Raw genomic sequence first — 27492 nt, 5'->3', positions numbered from 1 at the left:
TCAGAGCCAAACTTGAGTCAAACCGATTCACTAATAATCTAATTTTAAAGGTTATAAATGGTTCAAAAATTAAGAGGGTATTTTTCTTCGATTTGATTAACTATTTTAGAACGAGTTGAACCGATTATAATTTAAAATATATCACCTCTATTCCCTTATTGGTATCACTCTTTCGTTTGAGATATGAACTAAATTTTTTTTTTTCTTTGTTAATAATCCCTTTCTTTTATTTGTGTGAATTCCTTTATTGATTTCTATGCATCAGTGTGTATCCTTATCATCAACAAGAGGAAATAAAAAATCACTAATGCATATGGGTGGACTGATTGTTCACAAAGGGGAGGTATCATCGTAAATGACAATTACTTACATAACGCAGTAATCTACCATAGGACCCTTAGCTTTTGGACTCCCAAATTTCTTAAATGTTGTTTTAGTGTTTTATGTTGTCTTACTGTTAATTCATTTCTTCCTTCTATATCTAATTTTGTTTTTTTAATATTTAAAATAATATTTGCAACATAAATGTTTTCGGAATGTTGATCTATCGACTGAAAATTCTGGCCTCGGTTCAATTAAATTGAACTGACTCACCAAACCATTTGAAATTTATATAAATTATTTAAAATAAAATAAATTATTCAAATTATCTTACTAATAAATTTTCGATTTAATTTAATTCGGCTCTTGTCGAATCTATTTAAACCGGTTTGAAAACCCATTGCTATATTCAAATGACCTGAAATGTATATATATTGACGATTTTGCGAACGCACATAGCGAAGTCACCTTCGCCAACGGTTTCCTGTCACCCCTCCTTCCTTTTCCCTCCCTGTCAAAACCAGGGGCCGCCGGCGGTGACCCTGTCCCCCTCCCCGTTATAAGCTCACCCACTCCCATCCTCTCTCTCTCTCTCTCTCTCTCTCTTAACACGCACACGGAATGCCGGCCGCTGTAGTCTCCTCCTCTCTCCTCTTAGCACCGATCGCCAAACCGCTCAAACCACCATCCTCCGTCCCCAATCGAACCCTATCCCTCCGCCCCGTCCCTGCACCGCTTTCTGCTCGATCCCGACTCCTTGGCCGCTTTCCCATCCGCGCCGCTGTCCACGTCGACAAGGAGACCCCCGAGAACCAGAGGCCGGACACATGCCTCCTCTCCGCCGACGGCCCCGAGTCCCCCGCCCCCATCCGTGTCCGATTCGAGAAAATGATACGGGAGGTCCAGGACGAAGTGTGCGCCGCCCTCGAGGCCGCGGACCGTGTGGGCAAGTTCAGGGAGGACGTGTGGTCGAGGCCCGGCGGGGGCGGCGGGATCAGCCGGGTGCTGCAGGACGGAGCGGTCTGGGAGAAGGCTGGGGTGAACGTGTCGGTCGTGTATGGGGTTATGCCGCCGGAGGCTTACCAGGCTGCCAAGGGGAAGACTGGAACTGGCCGTGGAGATTCTGCAGTGAACGCCGGGCCGGTGCCGTTCTTCGCTGCTGGGATCAGTTCGGTACGTGCTACAATCCCGTCAAAATATGCCGACTTTGGTACGACCGACAATGAGTAGGATGTCGACACAAAGCAATTTTCCTGTCTTGACTTCTATTGAAGCAGCTATTCTTCCTGTATGCAGGTTTTACATCCCAAGAATCCATTTGCCCCGACATTGCATTTCAACTATCGGTACTTTGAAACTGATGCACCGAAAGGTACCCTTGGAAATTACATTTTCTGTCATATAGAATTTTATAGTTTATCGACGATTCGACAGCAAGCATTGGATTTCAACTATGTACTTGAAAATTGCTACCTATTAAGTGTTGATCGTCAACATTTTTGTGTTATTTGGGCTTTTACATGAGGCCATGTACAGTTAGACATAACCAACTACAGTTTTGGCTTAGAAAAGTGGAATTAGTCTTGACCTCATATGGACCAAAATAATGAAGCCATTTAGCCGAATCCAAGTGAAAGACAATGGTTTTAGTGTTCATCACTAGTTCCTAATTCTTTTGCTTCGTAATATCTACAGGATCATATTTTTAGAGGTAGTATCAATATCGATGGAGATTACTGTTGCATTTGTTTCATAGCTATAAGAAGCTCTAATGTCGAAACTATTTGGGTTCGTCTATATGATGCTTTTACCACCATTGGGCTCTCCGTAAGGCTGGACCTAATTCAAAAATTCTGAGGAGTTTAAATAGAACATCCTCACAATTTTTGCTACCACCACAGAATTGCAAGTGAACACTTCATATGAGAGAGCACACAAATGGCATGCTACATTTGTTTCACTATTCCCTAAAAAGTTGTTAATTGGAATGTTCATGCTGTTGATTGTTTGCTGCTGATTGACTGTATTTCACTATTCCAAATATATTTGCTGATAAGATGCTTGACTGTATTTATAAAGGTAATTCTGACTGCCATGCAGTAGATTGTAGACCATTGTGATCAGATGAGCTGCGGAAACTATTTGGGATGCCAAATGTATGCACTTGCCACGGGCTATGGACTGAGTTTAAGTTTTTTTATAATTTACAAAGTGAATTGATTAACATGAACTATTAAAATATAGCTCATTTTCCCTTAATCAATTAGTTCTCTTTGTTGCTTTTCTCTGAAGTACCTGTTTTCTTGCCATATACTAATTTCTGGCTACAGATGCCCCAGGTGCACCTACGCAATGGTGGTTTGGTGGTGGCACTGATTTGACTCCTGCTTATATTTTTGAGGAGGATGCAAAGCATTTCCATAGGGTAAGTGTGAAGCTTATGATATTTGTATGGTTGCTTGGTTTTCTTTTGTTGTTCTTATTTAATAGATGTTGCTGTCGCTTGCAATCCAAAATCCATGTTTTAGAACAATCATTTGTGTGAATTGATTTTCCATTTTGGATTGACAAATCATTCTCTTTTAGGTTCAAAAGCAAGCATGTGATAAATTTGAGCCAAGATTCTATCCCAGATTCAAGAAGTGGTGTGATGACTATTTTTTTATAAAGGTAAAGCTTCTAGACTTCGATTGTTCATCATCCAACAGGGTTGTTCATGATTTGCTTTTTTTGACTGTGCTTATTTGCTAAACTTTTTTGTTTGGTACTGCAGACTATATATCCGAGTCATTACTCACTAGAAGCTCAATGTTTAACTCTAGACTAATAGTGGTTGTGACTTTGACACATTACCCAAATTGTTTTATCAGATCTATGTGTTGATTTATGGACCTTAATATGATTTCAGTAACAGCCACTAGAATCTCAAGGTTTTGTTTTAGGATGGCTTTGTGAGGTTGCCCTCCTATTAATGGCAACTCTTTCTTGTGGATTCTTGGTAGCATGAAGTAGCTAATACAATTTGCATTCCAAGGGATGTGGGTTGTATCCCTGATCATGTTTTATCTGGAAGCTGTTTTTGTGATCTTGGTGGGATATTATAGCAAGATAATATATTTTTATCAATTTACAGAAATAAAGTTAAGAAATACAAAATTACAAAGTATGTGAAATTTTCAATCCCTGTTTCATGCTATTTGCAGCATCGGGGTGAAAGGCGTGGACTTGGCGGAATATTTTTTGATGACCTTAATGAGTATAATCAAGAACTGCTTCTTGGTTTCTCTACTGGTAATTCTGAACACAAATATGCCCTATTTTTTATATTGCAGTTCCATGGACATGTCCGAATATTGCTTCACATATCCTACAATTGATTCATTAATAAATTTCTGTTTATAAGTCATAAAAATTATAGGGATCATTTAGAAAGGAGAGCTGTATTTTAATTGTTGACTTGTCTATGAGTCAGTTTGAGAGGGATAATTGTGACAAACTTCGACAAAACTTCTTTAATCATTTGTTCCATCTGTAGAGTGTGCAAAATCTGTTATTCCATCATATATACCTATCATAGAACGACGCAAGAATACCCCTTTCACAGAGCAGCACAAGGCGTGGCAACAGCTACGAAGGGGACGCTATGTAGAATTCAATCTGGTAACTACTGAGGGAAATAAATTGCATGTATTGATTACTTTTAGCTTGACATTTAACTTAACAGAATGTGCATCTTGAAGATTTATGATCGCGGCACCATGTTTGGACTACAGACCGGAGGCAGAATCGAGAGCATTCTTGTTTCCCTTCCCTTGACAGCTCGGTGGGAATATGGTCATGTGAGCTTCTCCACTTGTTTCTGTTCTCTCTCCGCAAATTCAAATCAATCATTCTACTTGAATATCTTATTCAGCAGCAGCCAGAAGAAGGCAGCGAAGAATGGAAACTCCTTGATGCATGCATTAACCCAAAAGAATGGATTTGACCTCAACTTTTGATTCGATTGTGCTTGAATGTAGAGTATAATAAACTCCATTGCTGGTTTCGGTGTTACTTCATCTGAGCTTGTGGAAGCCTCAGGTAATAAATTGTGATTTGGTCATCGGAACCTCTTCTGCTGTGTTCTCAGGTTATGATTGCAATCTTCAGTCTTCTTGTTCCTCAGAGTAATTCATCTGATCCCTTTCAAGCATCAAGTAAATTTGTGAGTTGGTCATTAGTTACTCTTCTGATGTAGAATGTGTTCTTCTTAGGTTATGATTGTCATTTTTAGACTAACTTGATCATGATTGTAATATACCTTGTCTCTTTCAAGCATTAAATAGAATTTGATTGGGCCACTGGAGATGTTATTAGACTGTGCTCTCAGCTTGTGATTGCAATCTCGGTCGTTGCTGTGTGCCTCTCACGTGTTACTGCTTTGGTTAAGCTGTATGGTTGTGCTGTGAGTATAGAATCCGACCCGCGCGAGGTCCGGATCCGATAACCACGAAGATCATGCCGCTACACGCAACTCACCGAGTTGGATTGGGCCGGCGAATCGGGAGAGGGAAGGAGGGGAGGGATGGGATCTCGAAGCGCGGCGGCAGCGCTAGGGCTTTTGGCCTTGGCATCGTTCTGCTGTTCGATCCCGTTGGCCCGCGGGGAAGCGGTGGATGGAGGAACAGGACGAGGAGGCGGAGATGGTGGCGACGCCGCCGAAGGCGCTAGGGGAGCGCGGTTGCTGCTCAGCTTTCATGAAGCCAAGGGGAACGCCTCCTTCAGGTGCTCTCCCGTCGGCCCTTGCCTCCCTTGCCAGTACTCTGAGAAGGTAGGTGCCCCTCGTTTTCTTCCCCCAATTCTATCTCCTCCTCCCCCATCCAGTCGTTCCTTCCTAAGATGTTTAGAAAATGAAGAAATTGGGTGTGCTTGCTTTTTCTTTTAGTTCACAGATACCTTGCCATTGTCTACTTAATTGCTTGTAGAACATGGAACAAATTCAACCAACACATTCACTGATGTACATATTTTCCTAGGCATTCAATCACTAGCCAGAAAAAGAATAGACCTAAGACTTATGGTAGCAATTTGGTACCTTTATTCAGTATGAAGCAGAATGAAAACAAATCGACCATAAAGATATGGTTTTTGTTAGTTTTTTACAATATGTAATCATGGCCTCCCTGAAGGGATGTATTACTATCAGATCTCATTGTAGATCCCTTAATTCATTATATCTCATTTTGCACCTGGCACCTCCTAAAATCCTTTGCTCTTGTTCATACATTTTCTTTTTCCCACCTTAGATCCTTTGCAACGTCTAATTTCTTGGGTATTTTTTATTTTGTTTTGCTCACACTAACTCTAAATTGGTTGATTCAGAGTGATCACAAATATCGATGTAGTGAAACTGGCTATCGAGTGCCTTTGAAATGTGTACAAATAAAAGATAGTGTGGGGGAGGCAAGCAGGATCAAAGCTCGAAGAAAGCTCTTCTTCCTCCAAGAACATGCATCAGCAGTGCAGAAACAAATCTTCACCTCTATAAGTAACTATAAATGGAGAAAACTGTTGGCTGATACGTCAAAATCAGAGAATGAAGAAGAAAGCTATGTTACTTATAGGAGCTGTGTACCAGTTGATAGTGAGGAGAAGTTGTCCGTACTTGGTTTTGAGGTATGATAGTTACAGTGGCACCATAAATTTTATCATGAATTTTTTTTGCATCTTTGTTGAATGTTTTAGGACAATATGATTCTTATATGGTTTTGTATGGAATCTTTTGTTATTATAATACAAATGGAGATGAACATTTAGCTCACAAGGCCTTGGAAGTTATTCACAGAGTTATCCTGACTATAGAATGAATCATAGAGAGAAAGAAGGCCAACCATGCAAAATGAAGCTAGTATAAGAAAGAACAATCAAAATGATAGAAGATGATGAAGAAGATAATACAAAAGAGAATGGTCTCACTGCATAAATGAAGAGTGATATATCATAAAGTGAGATTAGAAGGACGTAGAACTTGTGTGATGGTCAATCCTGAGAATCCATCTGTTAGTTTGCGGTTGATAATTTCTGTTGTTGGTGTCTACATCTAAATTCTCAGCTTATAATTAATGTAATCTGAAACTTGAAGACAAAGATGCATAGAAAGCCATTGGTGGCATTTATATGTCTTGTGTCATTTACATTCTCGTACCTCAAAAATTGTTAGAGAAATCAATGAGCATGGCTGCGGAGTAGTGGTAATCGAGAGTTAATTGTGAAGAGGTTCATTGAACTTTGTTGTTTGCTCTTGCAATGCGACTCTAAACTCAATGAGTTCCTCTACATGTCATAAGCTGCTTTGAGGATCCATATGCTTGACATTCCTGTTGAACTTGGATGTTCTTGATTAATTCTTGCCACATGCTGGGGCTTCTACACAATTTATAAAATAATCAGTTGTACAACATTAGTTTCTGTCGTGAACCATTCTGACATCTTCGTAAACTGTTTAGCATTCGTCTAATCTCCTTCCCTCTTTTGTTCTTCAACAGGTGATTATGGTGGGCTTGTTACTTATAAGTGGTTCAGTTATTTACTTGCGGCAAAAGCGTACTGCAGTCATGCCAGGAGTTGCACCAGTGAGGATACCCACAAGCTCCCCTAGGTTCTGATACGGGTGAGATCAAAGGATGAATAGATACATCATTCTCAATTATATGTTGCGACTTGGTTTAGCCATTTTGAACTTTCTTTTCTCCGCGTCTTTGTTTCAGCCACTGAATTATTGCATATTGCGTCCATCGAAATGCTAAGATTCTTCCACCAACACTTTCTTGTCGCATATAATTTTCAGATTGTGTTTTCCAAGGACTCTCTTTAGTCAAACTGTAGCTTATTGTGTCACCATATCTATTTCATTATAATCTTCCTGTTGTCCATTATTCTCAATAGGTTTGTTCTATGGATCCCAAGCACGACCTCTTACACGGATCAATTTATGGATCTTTCTTCAGTTATGGAGCTCACATGTCCAATCATTTTCAGATTCTCTGGCATTCTTCAACAGGTTGCAGCCGATCAATTTCAGGAAGTACTGTTGGACTTTGGATGTTAGCAACTGGAAACATCCATATGGATGCCGAGACTGAGTTGCAAAGAACAAATGAATGAATGCAATAGAATGGATGGGAAGAGTATTAGTAGATGCTTGCTTGTCTTAAGGTGGTTTCTTTCTTAGTTCGCCCTTCAGTAAGGGCACTACTAAGATGAGTTGCCACCACTTGTAATGATGTATGCTTGATGACTGCTGCAAGGAGCTCATATGAGTTGAGATCTCTCTACAATTGCAGCGTGTGTAAAACTGATGTCCATGAGATGTAATGGAAAGGTAATATCTCATCCTCAAGTGTTAGCAAAAGCTTCCATGCCGTTGATTCCGATTTATATATCACGTTCAGCTTCAACTCCCCGCAAAAGCTTCGGCGGAACGTATCCACCGTAGATTGCGTTAGGAAAAGGTCAACGATTCGGAAGTCAGCTTCCGCCTCTCTTTGCGGCGGAATTTGGGTTAAGTATCAACAGCACCTCACGAGCCGAAATCTCCGCGACAAATCGCGTCACATAACAACAAATCAGAACTCTTCTTCCGCTTCTTTATCCTTTCGATCTTTGGAGCAGCTCTGGCAAGTCAAAGTAGGTCAATCAACTTGTCTCAGGCTCGGGTTAGTGCCGCAGACCAACCATCCCACCACCACGTTCTCATGCTCTCAGCTTCTTCTTCCTTGGCTAAAGACCCAACCAGAAAGCTAAAGCTAAAGAAGAATAAGAAGAAGAAGAAAAGATTGATGCAGATCGGAGGTTAGGAATACCAAACCTACTACGACTTCCTGGAGGGGCCCCCTCATCCACCAAGTGCAGTAGTACAAGTGGTATTACCTGCCCAATCTCTCTCACTCCAGCGAGCTACACGTTGATTAGATGTCTGCGTGTTGAGATGTGGCCTTTGACAAATCTGGGCACGTCACAGATCCATTTGACTTGGTACAAGATCAAGCACCGGCAACTCCTTAAGCTTCCGAGGTCAGTGTTCTTGATGTCCACAACTGCATCATCAGGATGGGGATTAGTTCACCCACTGAGACATGAACCCAACACCACACTGAAAAGAACAAATAGGAGGAGTATTTACTACGGTTCTGTATGATTGTAAGAAATAGTTACTGGGAGAAACAACAAGTCATGGACTGATGGATGAGACGCTACTGTGACTGGCTCAGTCTTTTCCACATATCGAGAAAAACACAAGCTTTTTACAGTGCTTCTTCTGCTTTGACCTGCCATGGAAAATGTACATGGAGCAGCAGCTCAACCTTTCCCTCTCTCACGCTTCATCCCATGTGTGGTGGTGAAGGAGACACAGGCTGTGCCTGCCATCTACTGCCTGCTGCAGGAAGAAATCAAGCTCAGGTGCAGCAGAGAGGATCTAGCGGGAGATGATATAGGATAGATCAGTTCGATCAGATCATTTCGACGGTTTAGATAATTTAGAGATAAAAAATGAGAAAACAAATGATTAAAAATAATTTTTTTATATTAAATGAATATGTTTATGATTGAATTATTGACTAATGAAAATTGAATGAATATATATTTTTATTTTCTCAATAAAACATCTCATATCTTGTTTATTACAATGGGATATACTCATTCACTCACAGCCAAAAGAAATTCTAATTTTTCCCAACCATGCATCTCCCACATCACCTCCGCAGACCTCAATCTAAGGAGGATATCCAACTATATCTTGCTGTTCCCATTCCTGGTGGGTCCCTGGGCAAAAAGCAGACATCACATGTCTGGTTCAGATACACAGCACCAGTTCCATTGCAGGAGCTTGACCCCCTTTTGTGCCTTTTAAGAACCTCTCTCTCTCCCTCTATCATGCTTGATACCACCCAGCGCTGCACTCCATCTCCAGGAATAACCAACACACAAGAGATGCCCTCCTGTGTTTGAAAACAACAGCTTCCCTCTCTCTCTCTCTCTCTTTCCTTTCAATTCCCAGCAAGACTTTCTCTCCCCCTCATTCCTTGGCCTCTTCTACCGTCTTCCAAGCCACTCGTTTCCTCTTACCCAAGTTTGAAACTTCCCAACCAACCAGGGAAGCCAAAAGAACCCCAATGACTTCCAAGGAAGGTATTCTGGTGCTCAAATCTGTCTTGTCTTTCTTGCAACCTGCTAACTCCCATGTTCTGACTGATGAAGTTGATCGAGTATTTTCTTCAATCTCCAGAGCTTGATCAGGAAGAAGCCCCCAAGAGTAATTCGAACTCTGTAGAAGGTATGCTTCCCCTCGTGCTATTTTGTTCTTTTGGGTTATTGTTCTTGATTCGTCATCAGTACTTGTGGAATCAGCAGAGCAGCTTTCTCCCAAGGAGGCGCAGAAGGATCCTTCGATTCCGGTAAAAGGTAAGCTTCAGATCATAGCATCAGTCCCTTTTTATTGTCATGAAATCTTCCTGTTGTTCTTTTTACTGTTATTTTGATCAGGGGAGCATAGTATTGGTCTCCAAAGATCGGATATTATGCTATTTTGATATGATCATTACATCTTCAAAAACTTGTACTAAGATCAAGAGGAATAAACCTTACTATTGGAACTTTATCTATCGGCACCTCGACATCTTTCATTGTTTTGCGGCATTGAATCATCAAGGAAGGTGTTTGAACCGAGACAGATTAATGATAAACAACGAAAAAAAATCATATTTTTATTGCTGATTCTTACAGGAACAGAGGAGAATGAACAGAGTTCCAAAGCAGAGAGTGAAGACAACAGCGTTGATGGCTCCGATCAGAGATCACTCGATGGAGCTGCGCTCGATCACAACTCCATAGTAGAGTCCGAAGCCCACAGCGTCGATGGCTCCGACCAGAACTCGCCCAGAGGCGTGCTTGACTCTACATCAAGTGCAGAATCCGATGGGAACAGCAGCAGCAGCGACACTTCATCGGTGGACCGATCGATAGCCCCATGCGGGACAAGACTGGAGTCCCACAGCGTGCAGTGGCGCAACCTGATTGCAGGTTTCATAATGAGAAAGAAAAGGTCGATGCCGAGGCTGTCGACGTTTCCACCAGCAACTGGGAGATCGAGCTTGCGCAGGGCCTTGGAGAGGATCAGGAGCAGCAAGGATGGGACCGAAAGTGGACGAATCGTAGTGGAGGTCAAGATGGCCAGGCCTTCATGGAGGAGCTTCGCATACGAAGAGCTTGCAGCTGCCACCGATAGGTTCAGCTCAGGTAAACATCTCCTTCGTTCTGCATCCGGCTGCCATCAATGACTAATTTGGGCTTCTTCCGATTCATCATTTGCGATCAATTCTTTGATAGACAAGTTGGTCGGCAAGGGAGGACATGCAGAGGTCTATAAAGGGTGTTTGGGTGATGGCCAACTTGTGGCAGTGAAGAGGCTGATAAAGAGGGAGAGCGAGGAGGAGAGGATAGGGGATTTCTTATCCGAGCTTGGAATCATTGCTCATGTGAACCACCCTAACGCTGCACAGCTGCTGGGGTTCAGCGTGGAAGGGGGTCTGCACCTGGTTCTGCAGTTCTCCCCTCATGGAAGCTTGGCTTCTCTGCTCCATGGTAAGGCTGCTGCTGCTTCTTGCAACATAATTCTCACCAGCAAACTCTGTAGTCCAGTGATGAAGACGGCATCAGTTCTCCAGGTTCAAAGGAGGCTCTCGATTGGAGGGTGAGGTTTCAGATCGCCGCAGGCATTGCAGAAGGCCTGCGCTACCTCCACGAGGGCTGCCAAAGGCGCATAATCCACAGAGATATCAAGGCCTCAAACATACTCTTAACTGAAGACTTCCAACCTCAGGTGCTCATTTCAGTATCTAAGAGAGTCGTGTGGCGGCTTCGATTAAGATTGGTAGCTTTTAGAGTCAGTAAAATCTTTTAGCTGTAACATCATCAAGCGAGTAGAGTATCTAAGACACAGTTGTTCTATGTCTCTTTCTTGTCGATCTACATATTCTACTTATCTTGCATTCCAAATTACATTTCTCTACCGATATTTGAGGATTTTTTTCTGTAACACGCAGATCTCCGATTTCGGGCTTGCAAAGTGGCTGCCAGACAAATGGAATCACCATGTTGTGTTCCCCATCGAAGGCACATTCGGGTGAGATCAATTGAAGTCCATTTCTTGAGCTTGAATTGGCGTGCTTGTTAAAGTTCAGTGCGACCGTGATGTCTAGATACTTGGCACCGGAGTACTTCATGCACGGAGTGGTGAATGAGAAGACGGATGTGTTTGCCTTTGGGGTGCTGCTGCTGGAGCTCATAACAGGAAGGCGAGCAATTGATTCCTCGAGACAAAGCTTGGTGATATGGGTATGACCGATACTTCTCCACCTTTTTAAGGCTGCTGGTTGATCTCTGTTGCAAGTTCACTACCAAATCTATGCATTAACACCTGGTGATGATCAAAGGATGCTGAAACTTGGTTGTGATCAAGAAATTATTAGTCAAAATCAAGTCATAAGCAAGTAGACAACATATTTGATGGGAATACACAGACAAATTGCTGGTTCTTCTGAAGTATATTTTATGTGCCATCGTGCCACCTGAGAAATGATCACAGGCTCTGTGCTTGCACCAGGCAAGACCACTGCTCGATGCAAACAGCGTGAAGCAGCTCGTCGACCCCTCTCTCGAAGATTCGTACGATGCGAAGGAACTGGCACGCGCGCTGCAAGTCGCCTCAGCGTGCATTCACCACCTCTCGACCTCGAGGCCAACCATGAATGAGGTGAGAGCCAAACCTTCTCATTGTTACTCCTAAGTCCGAGTGAAACAGGACGGTGCCGTTCTGCGTGCAGGTGGTTCGGCTTCTGCGAGGTGAGGAGGGGCTGATGGAGATCATAGGAAAAGAATCCAATTACAAGGTTGCTAGACCGCCATTGATCGATACTTGCGACATGGACGACTACACCTCTTCGAGGTACCTCAACGATCTCCACCGACATAAGCAGCTTGCTCTGGAGCAGTGAACTCGGCCAATTGACTCTCTGGTGTGCCACACCTTGTGCATATTCGAGTCCTAATTGTATGAAAGAGAGGGAGAGGCCATGCTCACAGCTTTCAGTTGTCTTCCAAATCTAATCTTCAGTGTTGGATCTGCTCTACTCTTGTTCCTTTCCTTTGGGTGTAAATGGACTTGTTATTGTTCATGCTTGTTACAAGGTCAACAATGTTTCAAATATGTTATAGATACAATCAACGCACATCAACCGAGAAAACAATATTGAGAGCCTAATTATGAATTTATTATCACCATTCATAAAGGAAAAATATGGTACCGTATCATCAACCCCCATCACATATATAATGTCAGTAAATTAATATATTTTTTTAAAAATTAAATGATATATAAAATGCTCACTGAATTTAAATCTAAGATCCGTCGCTTATACAATAATACACTAATCAATCCGTGTATATATCATTGCCAACTGATTCATTAATAAGCTCCCACCAACAATCTTATTTATGGGTTCGATCGCAATCCGAGGGCCCACTTGGGTTGGGCCCAAACGCGGTCCATGCGAACGGACGTTCGAGATCCGTGGATGGAATTGAAACACTGCACGAATTTTGAACCGTCCATTTCCTCGAAGAAAAGTAAAGAATCTGATGACCGACTTTTCGACCGTCCATTAAATCAAGATTTGACAATTTTCCTCTATATATTTACACCCTTATTTATATTTCGCTATTTATGGAAAATGATAATTTTTCTCATTTATAATTTTAATATAACATACATGTCCCTAAAACACTAAAAATCCGCTACTTATATTCATCTGCCATTGCTAAGTTGCATCTAAAAATATTAAGAAGAAAAAAAATAATATGTAAAATCTGAAAATGGAAACATATATAAGCATAATCAATAAAGTTGGATTCCTTCGGCTGACACTTTTCCTTTTTCTCATCTCCTCTTTCCTACCTTCGCTTTGTTGCTTTATAACTCCAAAGCGCCAGCAACCGCTGCATCTACAGCTACAGCATTCCTTCCTCTCCAAGAAAACAAACAGGAAGCAGAGGAAGATGATCCTTCGGATCCGCAGCCGTGACGGCCTGGAGCGCGTCACCGTGCCGGACCCCTCCGCCGCCACCGTCGCCACCATTCGCTCGCTCATCGAGTCCCAGCTCGGCGTCCCCGCCGCTGCCCAAACCCTCTCCCTCGACCCCAATCTCCTACTCCCCTCCAAGGCCCAGACCCCTGCCCTCGACCCCTCCGCCCGCCTCTCCTCCCTCCCCCTCGCCCATGGCTCCATCCTCTACCTCTCTTACCCCGCCGGCCTCCGCCGCGCCGCGGCCGCTGTCCCCACGCCCCCGCCTTTCACCCCCGCTGGATCCTTTGGCCGCCGCAAGATGACCATCGACGACCTCATGGCCCGCCAGGTCCGCGTCGCCCGCCAGGAGTCCCCCCACTGCGCCGCCGCATCCTTTGACCGCGACGCCGCCAACGCTTTCCAGCTGTACGTCGCCGACACCCTCGCCTTCGCCGTCAAGCGCGCCGGCTTCCTCTACGGCCATTTGGACGAGGCCGCCCACTCCGTCGTCGTAGACTTCGTCTATGAGCCCCCCCAGCAGGGCTCCGAGGACGCCGCCACTCTCTTCCGAGACCCCGACGAGGAGGCCCTCGTCGAGGCCATCGCTGCGGGTCTCGGCATGCGCAGGGTCGGGTTCATCTTCTCCCAGGCCGTTGGTCGCAAGGCTGGCACCGCCGAGTACACCATGTCCGGCCGTGAGGTCCTGCAGGCCGCTGAGATGCAAGCCGAGGGCGGCATCCCTGAGTGGGTCACTGCAATTGTCAAGCTCAAGGTTGGGGAGGATGGCGCTGCCGACGTGCACTTCGAGGCCTTCCAGATGAGCGACACCTGCATACGCCTCTTCAAGGAGGGGTGGTTCGTGACCGAGTTCGGGGAGGATGATGACCCCAGGGTGTCGAAGATGAAGAAGGATGTGGTGGTCGGGGTAAAGGACACCAGGGAGGTCGACAACGATTTCTTCTTAGTGCCTGTGAAGATCTCCGATCACCAGGTCAGTTTCATTATACACGCACAATCTCTCTTTGCTAATAGAATAACTTCACGCTTCAATCCCTCAAAGTAGAAAATTCATAAGATCTGTGTCATATATTGGCTAAATTGGTTCTTCCAATAATGCTAGTCTTGAGTGTTAGAGTGAGGAGAAGATTGAAAAAGAGGACTAAAAGAATAGTTTCACATCGATAAATATTGAGAGTCGATAATATATATTTTATTTTAGCTCACAATCTGACTGATTTAGCTTTTGGATTGAATTAGTGTCTGTCTCAATGTACATTAATCCTGACTAGTTTGATCATCTTTAATGGATTTCTAACAAGGAGGCTCTTTGTTGCTCAGTGTCAGTGTTTTATGCCAGGATGACATGATTCAAAGTAATCCAAGGAGAAAATTGTAATGGTTTTAATTTAGTGTGTGTTGGTACAGCCGATAAAAGGTTTGGTATGCATTTCAGCCTGATCTCTAACCTGGAGGATTTTATTTGTGCTGGATGAAGTTTTTTCGACAACAACAAGCCATACGTCTTTCTTATTTAGGCTTGGCTTGATTATAGTATTTCGTAGTTATGATTTTTCTTCTGTTTCCTAATTTCATTCTAACCAGATATGTGTAATGTTCACCAAGGAAAATGTAGTCAATTCAGACAAAGAAGAGAATGGTCAATGTGCTGGTGAGGTTCTAAATGGGTATGAGTACATACTGGTGATGAAGTTCAAATTTTGACACGAAACTTGGATTTGACAGCAATATCTGCAAACCCTTTGGATTTGATTTCGTATAGATGTATGAGTCAAGGTTAAGATAATTTTCTGATGATGATGATGAAACCCAATGTTCATATGTTTCACATAACTTGATTATCAAGTCTCTGTTCTAAAGGTTCTTTTACAGGAAAAGGCAGCTGACTGATTTTGAATATTATTCAATTTAAATATGAGTCATGTTTGGTTGTCTGGTATAATCTTGGTGGAATTGAGGTTTGGAACTCAAGAGGAAGCTGCTGTTGTTTTAAATCTGTGCACCAAATATGTAGCAAAAAAAGGTAGATGACCGAAATAGTAGATGGGGAAGAAAGGTATCAAGAAGAGCAATAAAAGAATAGGTGAAAAGGTGGCCTGCAACACATCTGAACTTGTTTTGGTGATTTCATCGAAAATTCTCCTTTCCTTAAGCACTAATTAGACGACACTTGAAACTCTAAGTTGGGGATTATAAAACAAACACAGACAGGGCCTGGAATAGCTGCCTAATCACGCTCCTATTTTGTTCAGACTAACACCTTTTTTTATCGAAGTTCAGGTCCAGATAAAACTCTTAAATAGAAGGTATTGCAACTTAATATTTGTCATCTACTTTATTTTTTAAAACAGAACCAGATGCCCACAAATTAACATAGTCAATTGCTTAGCAAGTTGAATTTTGTAGAACCATGGAAGTTATGAGAATTTTCAGGTTAACATGTCAATGATGGTGCTCAAAGAATTGGAGAGGTGGATCCCGTGGAGGAAGAAGACGGACAACATATGGACAAGGTTCCTACATGTATATAAAATATGCTAATCAGTGTCTCCAACTCTGATATGCATTGATTATAACTTACTGGTGTTGTAGTTTTTAATATCTAAGACAAAATCAATCTTTAAGTTAAGATGTAATAAGAATTGGAAGCAATTCTTTAGGCATAACTTGATGTTGAAATCTCCACTTGAAAATTACACTTTTTTGTTAGCAATAGGTAACTGTATCATGTAAATCATGCATACTTTAGCTTGTATTTATGGCACTCTAGTTTAACCTCATTTGTTTAGATGCCACGCTCAAGGGTGATATATCAATGACAATTAGATTAGGAACTGATTGGTTTCAGATTAAAGAGTTGTCAGCCCATGTTTTGACAAATTATGGTTAATAAAGAGTACAAGGGAGTTTTAAAAAAGACTAGAGAGGAAAAAAAGGAACTGGAGCATAAAAAGGCCACACTCAAACTAAGAGTAGCCATTACTTAACTCTTAAACCTTATGATCGTTCACTGTGGATCCATAAAAAAGGAATTCATATGGAGTTAGGTTGGATTGTGTCCATTTTAGTTAAATAGTCTTTTTACTTTTTTCTTTAGGATTTTTTTACTCATTTTTATGGTCTATGAAAGTTCATTTAAGATTCTAAATAGAAGAGTAGGGATGATAGATAGTGTAAATACTATCCTTATATAAATTTATCAATGATTTTCAATGTAAAAAGTTTCAGAAAAAAACTCAAAAGGAATTCAAAAAAATTGTTTCTGATAAGAATCCAGTGTCAGAAAATTCATGTTTAGAACTATTATTGACCTTGCTGTGGTTTAGAGAAGATGCCATGCTGCTGCAGGCTGTTTGTATGTGCTGTAAATAAAAAGAACAGATACAAATCTAACTATTGCTGCTGGTTGTGGAGTTGATCAACCAAATATCATATGATTCTTATTTTTGGGGATTAACATATTGTATGCTTGACTGATTCAACTAAGATGTGGGGTTCTATCTTCTATCAGAAGTGTAACAGTTGTCACTTGCTCTTCGATAGATCCAACAACCATTGCTGTTTGAAGAGTTTGCGATTAACCATTGTGATTGTTCACCGTGGATCAGAAAAAAGAATCCATATTGAATTAGTGAGGTTTGGTCATGCCCATTTGAGTTCCATAGTTTCTTAGTTTTTTTCTCATTGAATTTTCTTCACATTTTTTTATGAGCTATTACAATGTTTGAGGATTCTGAATAGAACAGTGAGGCTGCTAGCTGGTTTAAGGACTATCCTAATCTCTATCTAGCAACACTATCTATTCTAAAAAGGTTCCATGGAAGATTCAACAAGATTTTTATTGCTGTCTAATGGTCCAAACTCATTGATAAAGTGAGTTTCTCAATTTCAAAATTGATCAACGAAGATATCAAACTTGGTTGCAATTTTAAGGTCATGCGACCAGTGGTAAACCCTTCAAGCTTTCTCTAGACCTAAGAATGGTCTAGAAGTAGAAGTGCCAAACTTGTTTCTTCAGAAGAATATCATCTTGTAGTCCTACCAGATGTGAATCATTTGCAAATTTTATTCTTTATCGACATTTGTCTTGCATAAATACATTTGTCTTGCACAATTTATGCAAGCTTCTGCAGTCTGTCCAATTATGCTGGCAGATAAAAGGAATAGAAATATGCATCTGGCAATATCTTATGGTTGTGTAATGATCAAGCAAATATCGTGTGGTTCCTCAACATTTGCTTTCTATGTTGATTATCCTGTTGTTTACTCTATTGATTCAACTAAGTCGCAGAGTGAACATTGGTCAGCAGCTGTTCAATAGAGCCAACAGCCCTTATTTATGCCATTAACCTGTCCTTATTTTACCACTGTACCTTTATATTTTTAATGTGCTCAATTGATATGCAGGGGCCATTATCTTCGAGTTTTCCTATAGAGAACCGAATCACTGCTGTAACGTTGAGAACTCTGAAGAACCACTTGGATCGGACAAAGCACCTTCCATTGGTGAAACGCATCTCTGACTTTCATCTGCTCCTCTTACTCGCAAGGCTTTTGGATGTAAATGCCGACATACCAGCACTCACCGAGTGTGTACAAAAGCAGTCATCAGTCCCAGAAGGTTACCAGCTTCTGATAGAATCATTGGCCACCTCCTGAGATGACGTCCGTTGGTGCTGGATCTATGATTTGCCTGTGGTGGAATCAATGTTCCAAAAATTTGCATTAAACATACGAATTATTACTGTTAATTACTTCTTTCTACTGGAATTTTCATGTAGATATGCTACCTGTGTTCTTTCCAATTAAAGGATCAGTGTTCTGCATGAGTTGGTCACCGGAAGTTCACCAAACAGTGATGGAATGCTGATCTTGCTGAAACTTACAGGAGCTGCAACTGTTTAGGCTATTGCATCGATTGCTTTGGCTAATATTTAAGCTATTTGGCTCCCTCCAGCCTTCATACGTTCCTGCCGTTCTTTCCCAAGCATCTTTACCATTGAAATGGTTACTACTTCCTGCCGAAATCTAGATTGTCTTGTACTGCTGGTGTCGAGGCATTCCTGCAGTCTTTCTGATAGAGGCCATTCTGGATAGAATTCCATCATCAGAACAATAATGTTTAAATGAATTGAGTGCTGAAAACAACAAACAGTAGCCATGAAATTACAGTGTTTAAACAGACGCAAACAAGACCCAGAGGTTATTCCTCCAAGGGTCTCTTATTGAGAGCACCCCACACGATCACATCGGATGAGGTCGAACATGAAAGGGAAAAGAATAGAACTGTGTGAACGCTCAGCAAAGCAGATGATGCATGCAGGCACGTCGGGCGTGCAAAGCCGAAGGGTCGACGTCGTGGATCAGTTCACGAAGCGACAGTGCTTCCTGATCTCTCCTTCCTTGCCGGTGAGAACGCCGACGTCCCCCATCTTGGTTATCGAATTCCTGAACGCAGCGATGAAGGCCCCGAAGTCGACCATCTCGTCCACCACCTTGCTCGCTGCGCCATCGGTGAGGAGGACCGCGTCGGACTGGAACAGCCCCTTGTTCTGCTTCAGGTTCACGTAGTAATGGCTGTCGAACTTGAGGCCGCTGCCGGGATCCATGATGACCGTCGTGGTGTTGTCAGTAGGGCTGCACTTAGTCCTCAGGAACGCTGCGTAGGCTGGATCAAGCGACGGGTCGGAGTCGCCTTTGCCGGTGAAGTTGTAAAGCCTCTCGGCGAATAAGTTGCAGTGCCCCACGCCGATGGTGTGTGCACCTGCAAAACGATAAGAACCATGCACGAGCTCAAACCTCGTATGCTCGTCGCATCAGCTCGACGTCCATTTCTTGTACCTGACAAGATGACGAGATCCTCGACACCGAGACTCTTATTGGCAAAACTCCGGACGAGCGTGGTGAAGTTGGAGGTAGGCCTGGGGATGTTGACCAGAGCCTCAGATAGCAGCGACACGTTACCGTCTCTTCTTCCGGTCTTCACATCCCAGAGGGACTTCCCGAACTGCAGATAGATGCATACTTCTTCTACTTAGGCGCCACGAATAAGAACGACGTCGATGCACTGTTGCATTCTACTTACTGGGAATGAGACCGAGTCTCTCGCGGCCAACGCAACGATATCGGCGCAGGAGACCGTCCCCGGGCAAGCCTGCTCAAGTGCTTCCTTCACCATGTCGATCACCTCGAATCCTGCCAGTGATAGGTTAGGGGGAGCATCCTTTTCTGCAGTGCTCTCTGACGTCGAGTTCAGTAGCAGCGAAGCATCACAACCCTATATACATGCACGAAACAAGCAGAGTAGTTATAAGGAGATAAAATGCCATGGAAGCACATCTACAACGTACCCTAACGAAGCAGTCATGAAAGAACATTCTCAGCAATTTGGCAGGCAGTATGGGGTTCTTCTCCGCTTCCTTATATATTATGGTCTGCACGATCTGCTCGGCGTTGGGACAACTGCTCCCGTAGAAGTTTGGCTTGAGGCCTGCAGATGGGCAACCGGCATTGCAAGCACCGAGAGTCAACGCCGAGGCCAACAGGACGAGGCGGAGGAGGAGGAAGCTGGACTCCATCTCTTAACACTCGTTTCTGTGCTAGCGATGTTGAGTTCTTGTCTGCCTCATCCTCTCCGACTGCAGCCTCCATTTATAGAGAGAGGGGTCGGCGAGCATCAACCACCACAGAATTAAACAAGCACTAGTGCACTGATCGATACAGCTAAGTAGAGATTTGTTTAGCAGTAGTCATCTGCGTTTGTTGATGACGGGAAGCGGCTGGTGGCAATGAACCATCTTGACTTGGTCTAAATAATGTCACATAAAATCATTCTTCCGCTTGTTCTTCCTGGTTGACGGTATGGCTGATGAAACCGGTGTTTAGGGAATCATGCATTGGTATTTGCTGACATTAATAAGCGGTAAAATTACTCCTTGCTTGCTGAGTTAGTGCATCCACCAGCTTTGCCAGTGAGATGACACCTACTCATCGGTTGACTTGACCCATAAAACCCTACGGTGGAGTCATGACTTTGTGTGGTTCCACGAGGAGGAGAACAGCAGTCGGTCGTACATGATTAGGACTACAGAATCCAGCTAATAAATGTCGGCTTTAGAATTAGCACAAGTACTGGTTGTTGGCATGAAAACCGGGTCTGATAGTTCGTACCTCATTGTCAAGCGAACTAAAGTATACGGTGGGCAATAAATTCTCATTTTCAGTTTGCAATTATTTATTAGAAAGTTGGAATGTCAACTTCACTTCCTTCATTAATCTCATTATTTATGTCGAGCCTAAAAGAGTTGAGATGATCGAATCGATGTTTCTAACGAATTATCTTATCCTCCTCTAATGCTCAAGTCAGAACGTATAGAAGTTCAAAAAGTATGATAAAGTGGAAAGTCACAAAGAAAAAAAAAAGAGGAAAAGGCATTAGGGAGAGAGAGAGAGAGAGAGAGAGAGAGAGAGAGAGAGAGAGGAACCCCATCGTTGAGAGGGTTCCTGCAGACCGTCACCTGGACGCCGAAATTAGAACTCGTGTCAGACCCACAAGCTATTCAATCTCCACTCGATCTGACTCGGTCAACATCCAATAGATTTAAATTCAAATCCTGCATGGGTGGGAAATCTTATGCCTTGTCCGTCGTACGTCAAGATAGAATGAATTCTTACCGTCTCACTCTTTACGACTAATTACATATTATCTTTTATAATTAATTATCTTTAGTATTTTGATTTTTATAATTTTAAAAATTATATTAAAATTTATATACTTATAAAAATAAAATATTTAATCTTATTTTTCTTTATGCTATTGATTTTGCTAATAGAAATATCACAAAATTTATCACGTGTTATTCTGTCTCAGTTTGATTTATCATTGAGCACATGTGATATTTTTATCAAACTAAATTGATGACATGAGAAAAAATAAGATTAAATATTTTATTTTTTTTGAATATAGGATCCCAATATAACTCTTAAAAATATAAAAATCATGATGCTAAAGATAGTTGATTACAAAATATAATTTATAATTAGCCCCTTATGACCCACTCGTACGTCGTATATTTTATTGCTCCTTTGCGTTTATCATGATTCCGAGTCGATCAAGTCAGAATGTTTTATAAAATCTATAAATTCTCCTAATAACATCTTTAGGGATTGATAGAAGTTTATGAAACTCAAATAATAACTTGATAGATCCATAACATATTTAATGGTACTTATCATAATCGAAAGCCTTCTACGTGCATACTTCTGTTGCAAAGACAACAGCAAAAGGGACATGGGTGGGACGGTAATCCAATTTGTGTATTATATATATATATATATATATATATAAAATCCGTTCGCAACCCAACAAACAAAATGCATGCAATTCCCCGTAGGAAGGAATGCGGCACGAGAATCGAAACGAGTGGTCTTCTCTAAGTTCCGCATTGATGAGAGTAAAAGAGCACCACATTTAACGGGCTGACATGGTCTCCTATGACCGTGGTCAAAGGAGTAAAACGGACGGCTCACCCTCGTCCCCGCCTTCATCAGACGGCCGCCTGTACGAAGACGGGCGCTTTAAAAGCCGTGCGTCTCTTGAGTTCTGCAGGAGCAATGTATGTGGATTGCCTGATCATATAAATGCATATTAGAATGCATGCAGTGAGAGTCACGAGAAGCTGCTCGATCGGCGTTCAAAATATGGATCGTAATCCGTACTGAGCTCTTCTGCATCAGATGGAACACCACCGACTCACGGGGAGTCGATGAAATGGGGTTGAGAGCTCACGGGCGCGGATGCAGGCGCCGTGATGCAGAATCGGAAGGGGACCATTTGACGGAGGAAGCAGCAGCTGCTATTTCTTCTTCTTCTTCTTCTTCTTCAGCACACAATAAAATAGCACCTGAACTTTGGGTGCAGATGTGACTCCAGAAAGACGAATTTAAATGCTTTCACGAAAAGAATGAGAGAATTTTTTTATTACATAACCACAAATCTAAAAAGTTTTAAAGAATATTCTTATTATATATTTTTAAATTAAAATAAAGTTGGCAGACATGAAAATTTTAAATTCATGACATGCTCTACTGCTACAATAAAGATTTTTTATGGTGTAATCAATAATCCCAGAAGCTAATGACATCGAAAAATAATCCAAGCCTTAATACTATTATGACGCTATCTATAGTTCATCCTCTTCAAATTAAAAGAGTTTTCTTTTCTATGAGAAAAAGGTAAAGTATTAAGCATTTAGTAATTATAACAAAGTGAAATAATGTATCAAAAATATCAATTTTTGTATTATTTTTATTTTTATCATAAAATGCTCTATTTTTATAATGCAGAGAGTTCTTTTTTTACTGATATAATTTAGAATATATATTTATTTTTTGAAATAAAAAGAAAATAAAACAAAACAAAACAAAGAGGGGATGGGGAGGCATTTTTGATATTTAAGCCATTTCGAGGGGCAGTCTCGGGTTCTCAGCAATAAAAAAGTAGGAGAAGGCTGGCGTTAGAATTTGAATGTGGTGGCCGTTTGAACTCCGCCCTTCTCCTTTTAAATCTCTCTCTCTCTCTCACACACACACATACCAACTTCAATTCAATATTTAATGGATGGCTGGAGTTCACACAAAACTCCAGCTTTGGATTTATGAGCCCCAAACCCCAAATCCCCACATATTTTGATCCCTTCTTCCTCTAGATGCTCTCCAGATCTACAGGCTGGTGGATGCTCCGGATCTATTGCTAGATGCGATCTAGAGGTTCTTAAGATTCAGTAGTACAAACGAGCTCGGCTCGAGGAGTGTGTGTGCGTGGAAAGAGATGACGGGAGTGGTGTTGGTGTCGTCGGCCGGTGGATGCAGGGGAAGGAGAGGGGAGGAGGAGGAAGGGAAGCGGGCTAAGGAGAAGGAGGAGGAGCGACGGAAGCAGCAGCAGATTTCTGTTCTGGCGCTGCTCCTGGCGGCAATCCGGCGGTCCATGGTGTCCTCGTGCCGGATGGAGCGGGATGCCGACGACGAGGTCATACCTGCGCTGCAGCACATGGAGATCGGGTGGCCGACCGATGTCCGCCACGTCGCGCACGTCACCTTCGATCGCTTCAATGGGTTCCTCGGCCTCCCCGTCGAGTTCGAGTTGGAGGTCCCCGGCCGCGTGCCCAGTGCGAGGTCCACCTTCTTTCTTCTCTCCCTCCCTCTGTCTCCTCTCTCACGTTGAGTTGGGAGATCAATCGATTCGATTTTGCATTGGTTTTGGCTTCTATTTGTCAAAAGCAAGTGAAAAATTGAGTCTTTTGGATGGCGAAGCAAAGAAATTGGTGGATTATTACTTGTTGAGGGGGGGAAAAAGGCAAAAGACTTCACTTTGGGATGATTTTGTTTCGGATTCCACTTAATCTGCCATAAAATTTGGGAAATCAGTAGTCTTAGAGGATTCAGCTCGTAAACGCATGCAAGAACTCTTTTTTACTGGATCTGTCGCTCCTTGGCTTGTAAGGAGGGTGAATTACTTCCGCAGCCCTTTGTTAAGATGGGAAGGTAGTTTTAACTCTAAAAACATGTGTTTCTGAGAAGTGGAAGAATCCATCTCATGGATACCCCTGACTTGCAAAAGCTACTTCAGTAAGAAATATTAGGGTTTTTTTTTTTGGTTAAGTTTCACTTTGCTCCTGTTTGAAATCACAAATTATTCTCAGTTTCGTGATATACTCTCCTCCTGTTTCTTTAAAAGTACAATTTTAGTTTGGTCACATTTATATACTCTCCTCTTGTTTGAAAGTGCAATTTGAGTATAAAATAGTTTTAAGTTTCTGGTTCTGCTTTAGGTGGGCTTTAGAAATTGCTGCAAACCCTGGATGAACTTGTACAAAGATGTCAGCTAATCTAATGAAGTCTTCTGATGTAGTGCGTGATTCATTTTGCTGCACCAAAAACCTCAATTGTTTAATTATTGAGACCTCATTCTTTAGATTGCTGAATTAAAAAGTAGGAACATGAAAAAGAGAAAGAAAGAGGACAAAAAAGCCATGCTGCATTTTGAGGTACTTTCATTCAGAGCATGGCAGCTGTTGTCAACCATCAAGCGAGGAAGCAACTTTTCGTACAGACTCCCCGTTTGCTCGTAATGATACTGTTACTGCAGTGTTTAGAGTGATGTTTCTGTCCTAGGATAATCTCTGGTGGTGGCCTAAATCTAGTAACTCTACAGATTAAGCATCTCGGAATTATCCTTCAGAGACTACTCTACCATAGGTGACAAATGCCTCATGAGTTACTACTGTTTATGCTGACCATTTTGCTTTGCATTTATTGTGCAGTGCCAGTGTCTTTGGCGTCTCAGCTGAATCGATGCAGTGTGGTTATGACTCCAAGGGCAACAGCGTTCCCACGATTCTCCTGCTAATGCAGGAGAGGTTGTACTCACAAGGAGGTCTTAAGGTAAGCTTGCCTAATCCAGCAAGCATGAGCTTATTAGGTACTCAAATGTCAGTTATCAAGAACAAAGATTTCTTGATTTGGGTGTGGATTGCATTGCAGGCTGAAGGAATATTTCGCATAAATCCGGAGAACAGCCAAGAGGAGCATGTCAGGGAGCAACTAAACAAGGGCACTGTGCCAGAGGACATTGATGTGCACTGCTTGGCCAGCCTGATTAAGGTGAGATCCACTGTTTGGCCAACTTAATCTTGTGATCACTGGTTTGCTAGAATCCCGGTTATCTTTAACACCTTTTGCACTGAAATAAATGATTAATTCTAGTTTCATTCTAAATTTTGTCAAAGATCAACCAGCTTTTGGCACCCTCATAATGCAATTAATTACTAAGATATTAATCGTTATGTATAGTGCGGAAATAAGGTTCAATTTACCACCTAGAACTTTTGATAGGGTGGAAAGGCGGTTGTTGTCGACCTTTCTTAGATTTAAATTGAACTATATTCTCTGTGACATTTCAAGAAAGGACTGCTTTTCTCGATAATGGATGGTATAAGAAATATTGTTATTAGCATCGAACATGCTTTAGAGTTTGAAAGTTCTTGCTACTTCATTGATTAGTGGAATTTGGATGGAATGATCGCTGAAATTGACTTGCAGTCCAATGTGAAAACTTCATAAAGATCATATCTTGTGCATTAAGAGATGAAGAAAGAAGCTTATGCAGTGATATTATTCTGGTCAGGCATGGTTCAGAGAACTTCCGGAGGGTGTGCTGGATAGCCTTTCACCTGAACAAGTTCTTCAGTGCATCACCGAGGAGGAATCGGTGCAGCTCGTGAAGCTGCTTCCACCGACCCCGGCTTCGCTTCTCAACTGGGCCGTTGAGCTCATGGCTGATGTTGTTGAAGAAGAAGAACTAAACAAGATGAATGCAAGAAATATCGCCATGGTATTTGCTCCAAACATGACTCAGGTACCGACATCATTCCAGGCCGAGCTTCCCCCATCTATCGGTCTTCGAGCATTTGTGATACTTACGGCCTTCCTTCCTACCAGATGTCGGATCCTTTAACAGCTCTTATGCATGCTGTTCAAGTCATGAACTTACTCAAGACCCTAATCCTGAAAACGCTGAGGGAACGTGAAGAGGCAGCCATGAGCGGGTATTCGGACTTCTCATGTTCTCCTTCATCCCACAACCGGGGAGACGATGATTACAATAGCCAGAAAGATGTAGACATGAGCGAAGACGAATCGAGCGAGATCACATCAGACAATGAACCAGAAGCCTACAGTCAGCTGGTGGTGGAACCGAGCTTGAGTGACTCCACAAGATGCATCTCGGGTAGTCGCACCTGTAGCCAGCGTTTCAGTGGTCATTTCACTGAGGATGAAGACGACTCGTTGACCGATATCGAAGTATGCTTCCTGAGGCAACTGGAATGGAAGTCCGAGGATGGAAATCAAGGAGAAGATAGCATTAGCATGGATATGTCATCCGGTGGTCAAGCAGAGATACAAACTTGTCATTCCGATGTTGTTAATATTGAAACTTGTCTCTCATCGATTGAAAGAAAAGAAGATAGCTCCATCACAGACAACGAAGGTGACTCGGATGCAGAGGCCGGAGTGAAGGATCCGTCGAAGCGACATGAAAGCAGTGAAGTGGTGATGGTTGACTCCCAGTGGATATCATAGTCAACAGCTAGATTGCTTCCTTACCACGCTCTGATCGTGTGGGTTTTGTTTAGCTCACTTGTATTTTGTATGTGAAGGACTGGATTGGATTGTTGTGTTGTCGTTGGGGTCTTCATCAACATGGGGTTGAGGGTGGCTTGTTTGTATGAGACCGTGAATGACTTGTTCATGCATTGTTTTGTTTGCTTCATGAACAGTGGTTGTCTGAACTCTCATGCGTGCGGTACTTGTGAATAGGCATTCCAATTTTAATTTGTTTGAAATTTAAAAATTAAATTATGATAAAATTAACACGATCCTCTTAATATTTGGATATTATATTTTCATGATTATAAATCATAAAAATTATAATAATATATTATCATGATTTATTAATAATAAAGATCATGATCTCAACATGCATTGTTTTGTTTGCTTCATGAACAGTGGTTGTCTGAACTCTCATGCGTGCGGTACTTGTGAATAGGCATTCCAATTTTAATTTGTTTGAAATTTAAAAATTAAATTATGATAAAATTAACACGATCCTCTTAATATTTGGATATTATATTTTCATGATTATAAATCATAAAAATTATAATAATATATTATCATGATTTATTAATAATAAAGATCATGATCTCAACATGCATTGTTTTGTTTGCTTCATGAACAGTGGTTGTCTGAACTCTCATGCGTGCGGTACTTGTGAATAGGCATTCCAATTTTAATTTGTTTGAAATTTAAAAATTAAATTATGATAAAATTAACACGATCCTCTTAATATTTGGATATTATATTTTCATGATTATAAATCATAAAAATTATAATAATATATTATCATGATTTATTAATAATAAAGATCGTGATCTCAACATGCATTGTTTTGTTTGCTTCATGAACAGTGGTTGTCTGAACTCTCATGCGTGCGGTA

At 41.8% G+C, this 27492-nt stretch overlaps 6 protein-coding genes across 16 annotated transcripts; 5 read left to right on the top strand and 1 right to left on the bottom strand.

Annotated features, from left to right (window-relative positions):
• Positions 1–797: 797 nt before the first annotated feature.
• On the top strand, positions 798–4377 carry LOC135630805 (oxygen-dependent coproporphyrinogen-III oxidase, chloroplastic-like). Of its 2 annotated transcripts, none has more exons than XM_065138022.1 (8): positions 798–1494; positions 1618–1693; positions 2652–2746; positions 2908–2991; positions 3525–3612; positions 3857–3981; positions 4062–4160; positions 4238–4377. In XM_065138022.1, the coding sequence occupies exons 1-8, from the start codon at positions 943–945 to the stop codon at positions 4304–4306; spliced, it is 1188 nt and encodes a 395-aa protein (XP_064994094.1). In that variant the 5' UTR covers positions 798–942; the 3' UTR covers positions 4307–4377. The 2 variants fall into 2 exon arrangements, with proteins under 2 accessions (XP_064994094.1, XP_064994093.1); XM_065138021.1 differs by having other exon boundaries at positions 4235–4374.
• Positions 4378–4876: 499 nt separating this feature from the next.
• LOC135630806 (uncharacterized) lies at positions 4877–7699 on the top strand. Of its 4 annotated transcripts, none has more exons than XM_065138026.1 (4): positions 4877–5131; positions 5683–5976; positions 6846–6970; positions 7361–7699. In XM_065138026.1, exons 1-3 carry the CDS (start codon positions 4886–4888, stop codon positions 6963–6965), a joined length of 660 nt encoding a protein of 219 aa, XP_064994098.1. In that variant the 5' UTR covers positions 4877–4885; the 3' UTR covers positions 6966–6970; positions 7361–7699. The 4 variants fall into 4 exon arrangements, with proteins under 4 accessions (XP_064994098.1, XP_064994099.1, XP_064994096.1 ...); XM_065138027.1 differs by having other exon boundaries at positions 7339–7699; XM_065138024.1 differs by having other exon boundaries at positions 7308–7699.
• A 1522-nt stretch (positions 7700–9221) lies between these two features.
• LOC103970173 (receptor-like cytosolic serine/threonine-protein kinase RBK1) lies at positions 9222–12533 on the top strand. 7 transcript variants are annotated; one of them, XM_018819958.2, is made up of 10 exons: positions 9222–9489; positions 9587–9634; positions 9712–9762; positions 10084–10596; positions 10687–10941; positions 11025–11179; positions 11403–11482; positions 11559–11694; positions 11945–12112; positions 12183–12533. In XM_018819958.2, exons 1-10 carry the CDS (start codon positions 9474–9476, stop codon positions 12351–12353), a joined length of 1593 nt encoding a protein of 530 aa, XP_018675503.2. In that variant the 5' UTR covers positions 9222–9473; the 3' UTR covers positions 12354–12533. The 7 variants fall into 7 exon arrangements, with proteins under 7 accessions (XP_018675503.2, XP_018675500.2, XP_064996540.1 ...); XM_018819955.2 differs by having other exon boundaries at positions 9709–9762; XM_065140468.1 differs by having other exon boundaries at positions 9694–9762.
• Positions 12534–13281: 748 nt separating this feature from the next.
• On the top strand, positions 13282–18265 carry LOC135632090 (NPL4-like protein). The gene is made up of 2 exons (XM_065140478.1): positions 13282–14412; positions 17847–18265. Exons 1-2 carry the CDS (start codon positions 13414–13416, stop codon positions 18096–18098), a joined length of 1251 nt encoding a protein of 416 aa, XP_064996550.1. The 5' UTR covers positions 13282–13413; the 3' UTR covers positions 18099–18265.
• A 284-nt stretch (positions 18266–18549) lies between these two features.
• Positions 18550–20061, bottom strand: LOC135632091 (peroxidase 24-like). The gene is made up of 4 exons (XM_065140479.1): positions 19790–20061; positions 19525–19716; positions 19281–19446; positions 18550–19203 (listed from the first exon to the last, which is right to left on the bottom strand). The coding sequence occupies exons 1-4, from the start codon at positions 20015–20017 to the stop codon at positions 18803–18805; spliced, it is 987 nt and encodes a 328-aa protein (XP_064996551.1). The 5' UTR covers positions 20018–20061; the 3' UTR covers positions 18550–18802.
• Positions 20062–23125: 3064 nt separating this feature from the next.
• LOC135630995 (rho GTPase-activating protein 2-like) lies at positions 23126–26773 on the top strand. Its single transcript, XM_065138346.1, has 5 exons — positions 23126–23612; positions 24761–24881; positions 24981–25100; positions 25624–25854; positions 25938–26773. Exons 1-5 carry the CDS (start codon positions 23269–23271, stop codon positions 26577–26579), a joined length of 1458 nt encoding a protein of 485 aa, XP_064994418.1. The 5' UTR covers positions 23126–23268; the 3' UTR covers positions 26580–26773.
• The last annotated feature ends 719 nt before the right edge of the window (positions 26774–27492 follow it).

The sequence above is a fragment of the Musa acuminata genome, chromosome BXJ3-2, assembly GCF_036884655.1.
Source record: "Musa acuminata AAA Group cultivar baxijiao chromosome BXJ3-2, Cavendish_Baxijiao_AAA, whole genome shotgun sequence".
NCBI classification, from domain to species: Eukaryota; Viridiplantae; Streptophyta; class Magnoliopsida; order Zingiberales; family Musaceae; genus Musa; species Musa acuminata.
This window is presented reverse-complemented; position numbering and strand designations above follow the sequence as displayed.

Coding starts and splice junctions, on each gene's coding strand:
- LOC135632090 (XM_065140478.1), top strand. CDS start 13,414: ATGATCCTTCGGATCCGCAGCCGTGACGGCCTGGAGCGCGTCACCGTG. Junction 14,413..17,846: donor TGAAGATCTCCGATCACCAG/GTCAGTTTCATT, acceptor ATTGATATGCAG/GGGCCATTATCTTCGAGTTT.
- LOC135630805 (XM_065138021.1), top strand. CDS start 943: ATGCCGGCCGCTGTAGTCTCCTCCTCTCTCCTCTTAGCACCGATCGCC. Junction 1,694..2,651: donor TGAAACTGATGCACCGAAAG/GTACCCTTGGAA, acceptor TTCTGGCTACAG/ATGCCCCAGGTGCACCTACG. Junction 3,982..4,061: donor GCTATGTAGAATTCAATCTG/GTAACTACTGAG, acceptor TGCATCTTGAAG/ATTTATGATCGCGGCACCAT.
- LOC135630995 (XM_065138346.1), top strand. CDS start 23,269: ATGACGGGAGTGGTGTTGGTGTCGTCGGCCGGTGGATGCAGGGGAAGG. Junction 25,101..25,623: donor GCTTGGCCAGCCTGATTAAG/GTGAGATCCACT, acceptor TATTCTGGTCAG/GCATGGTTCAGAGAACTTCC. Junction 25,855..25,937: donor TTGCTCCAAACATGACTCAG/GTACCGACATCA, acceptor CCTTCCTACCAG/ATGTCGGATCCTTTAACAGC.
- LOC103970173 (XM_065140466.1), top strand. CDS start 9,553: ATGAAGTTGATCGAGTATTTTCTTCAATCTCCAGAGCTTGATCAGGAA. Junction 11,695..11,944: donor GACAAAGCTTGGTGATATGG/GTATGACCGATA, acceptor AAATGATCACAG/GCTCTGTGCTTGCACCAGGC. Junction 12,113..12,182: donor CGAGGCCAACCATGAATGAG/GTGAGAGCCAAA, acceptor TTCTGCGTGCAG/GTGGTTCGGCTTCTGCGAGG.
- LOC135630806 (XM_065138026.1), top strand. CDS start 4,886: ATGGGATCTCGAAGCGCGGCGGCAGCGCTAGGGCTTTTGGCCTTGGCA. Junction 5,132..5,682: donor CTTGCCAGTACTCTGAGAAG/GTAGGTGCCCCT, acceptor TGGTTGATTCAG/AGTGATCACAAATATCGATG. Junction 5,977..6,845: donor TGTCCGTACTTGGTTTTGAG/GTATGATAGTTA, acceptor GTTCTTCAACAG/GTGATTATGGTGGGCTTGTT.
- LOC135632091 (XM_065140479.1), bottom strand. CDS start 20,017: ATGGAGTCCAGCTTCCTCCTCCTCCGCCTCGTCCTGTTGGCCTCGGCG. Junction 19,717..19,789: donor TTCATGACTGCTTCGTTAGG/GTACGTTGTAGA, acceptor GCATGTATATAG/GGTTGTGATGCTTCGCTGCT. Junction 19,447..19,524: donor GAGACTCGGTCTCATTCCCA/GTAAGTAGAATG, acceptor ATCTATCTGCAG/TTCGGGAAGTCCCTCTGGGA.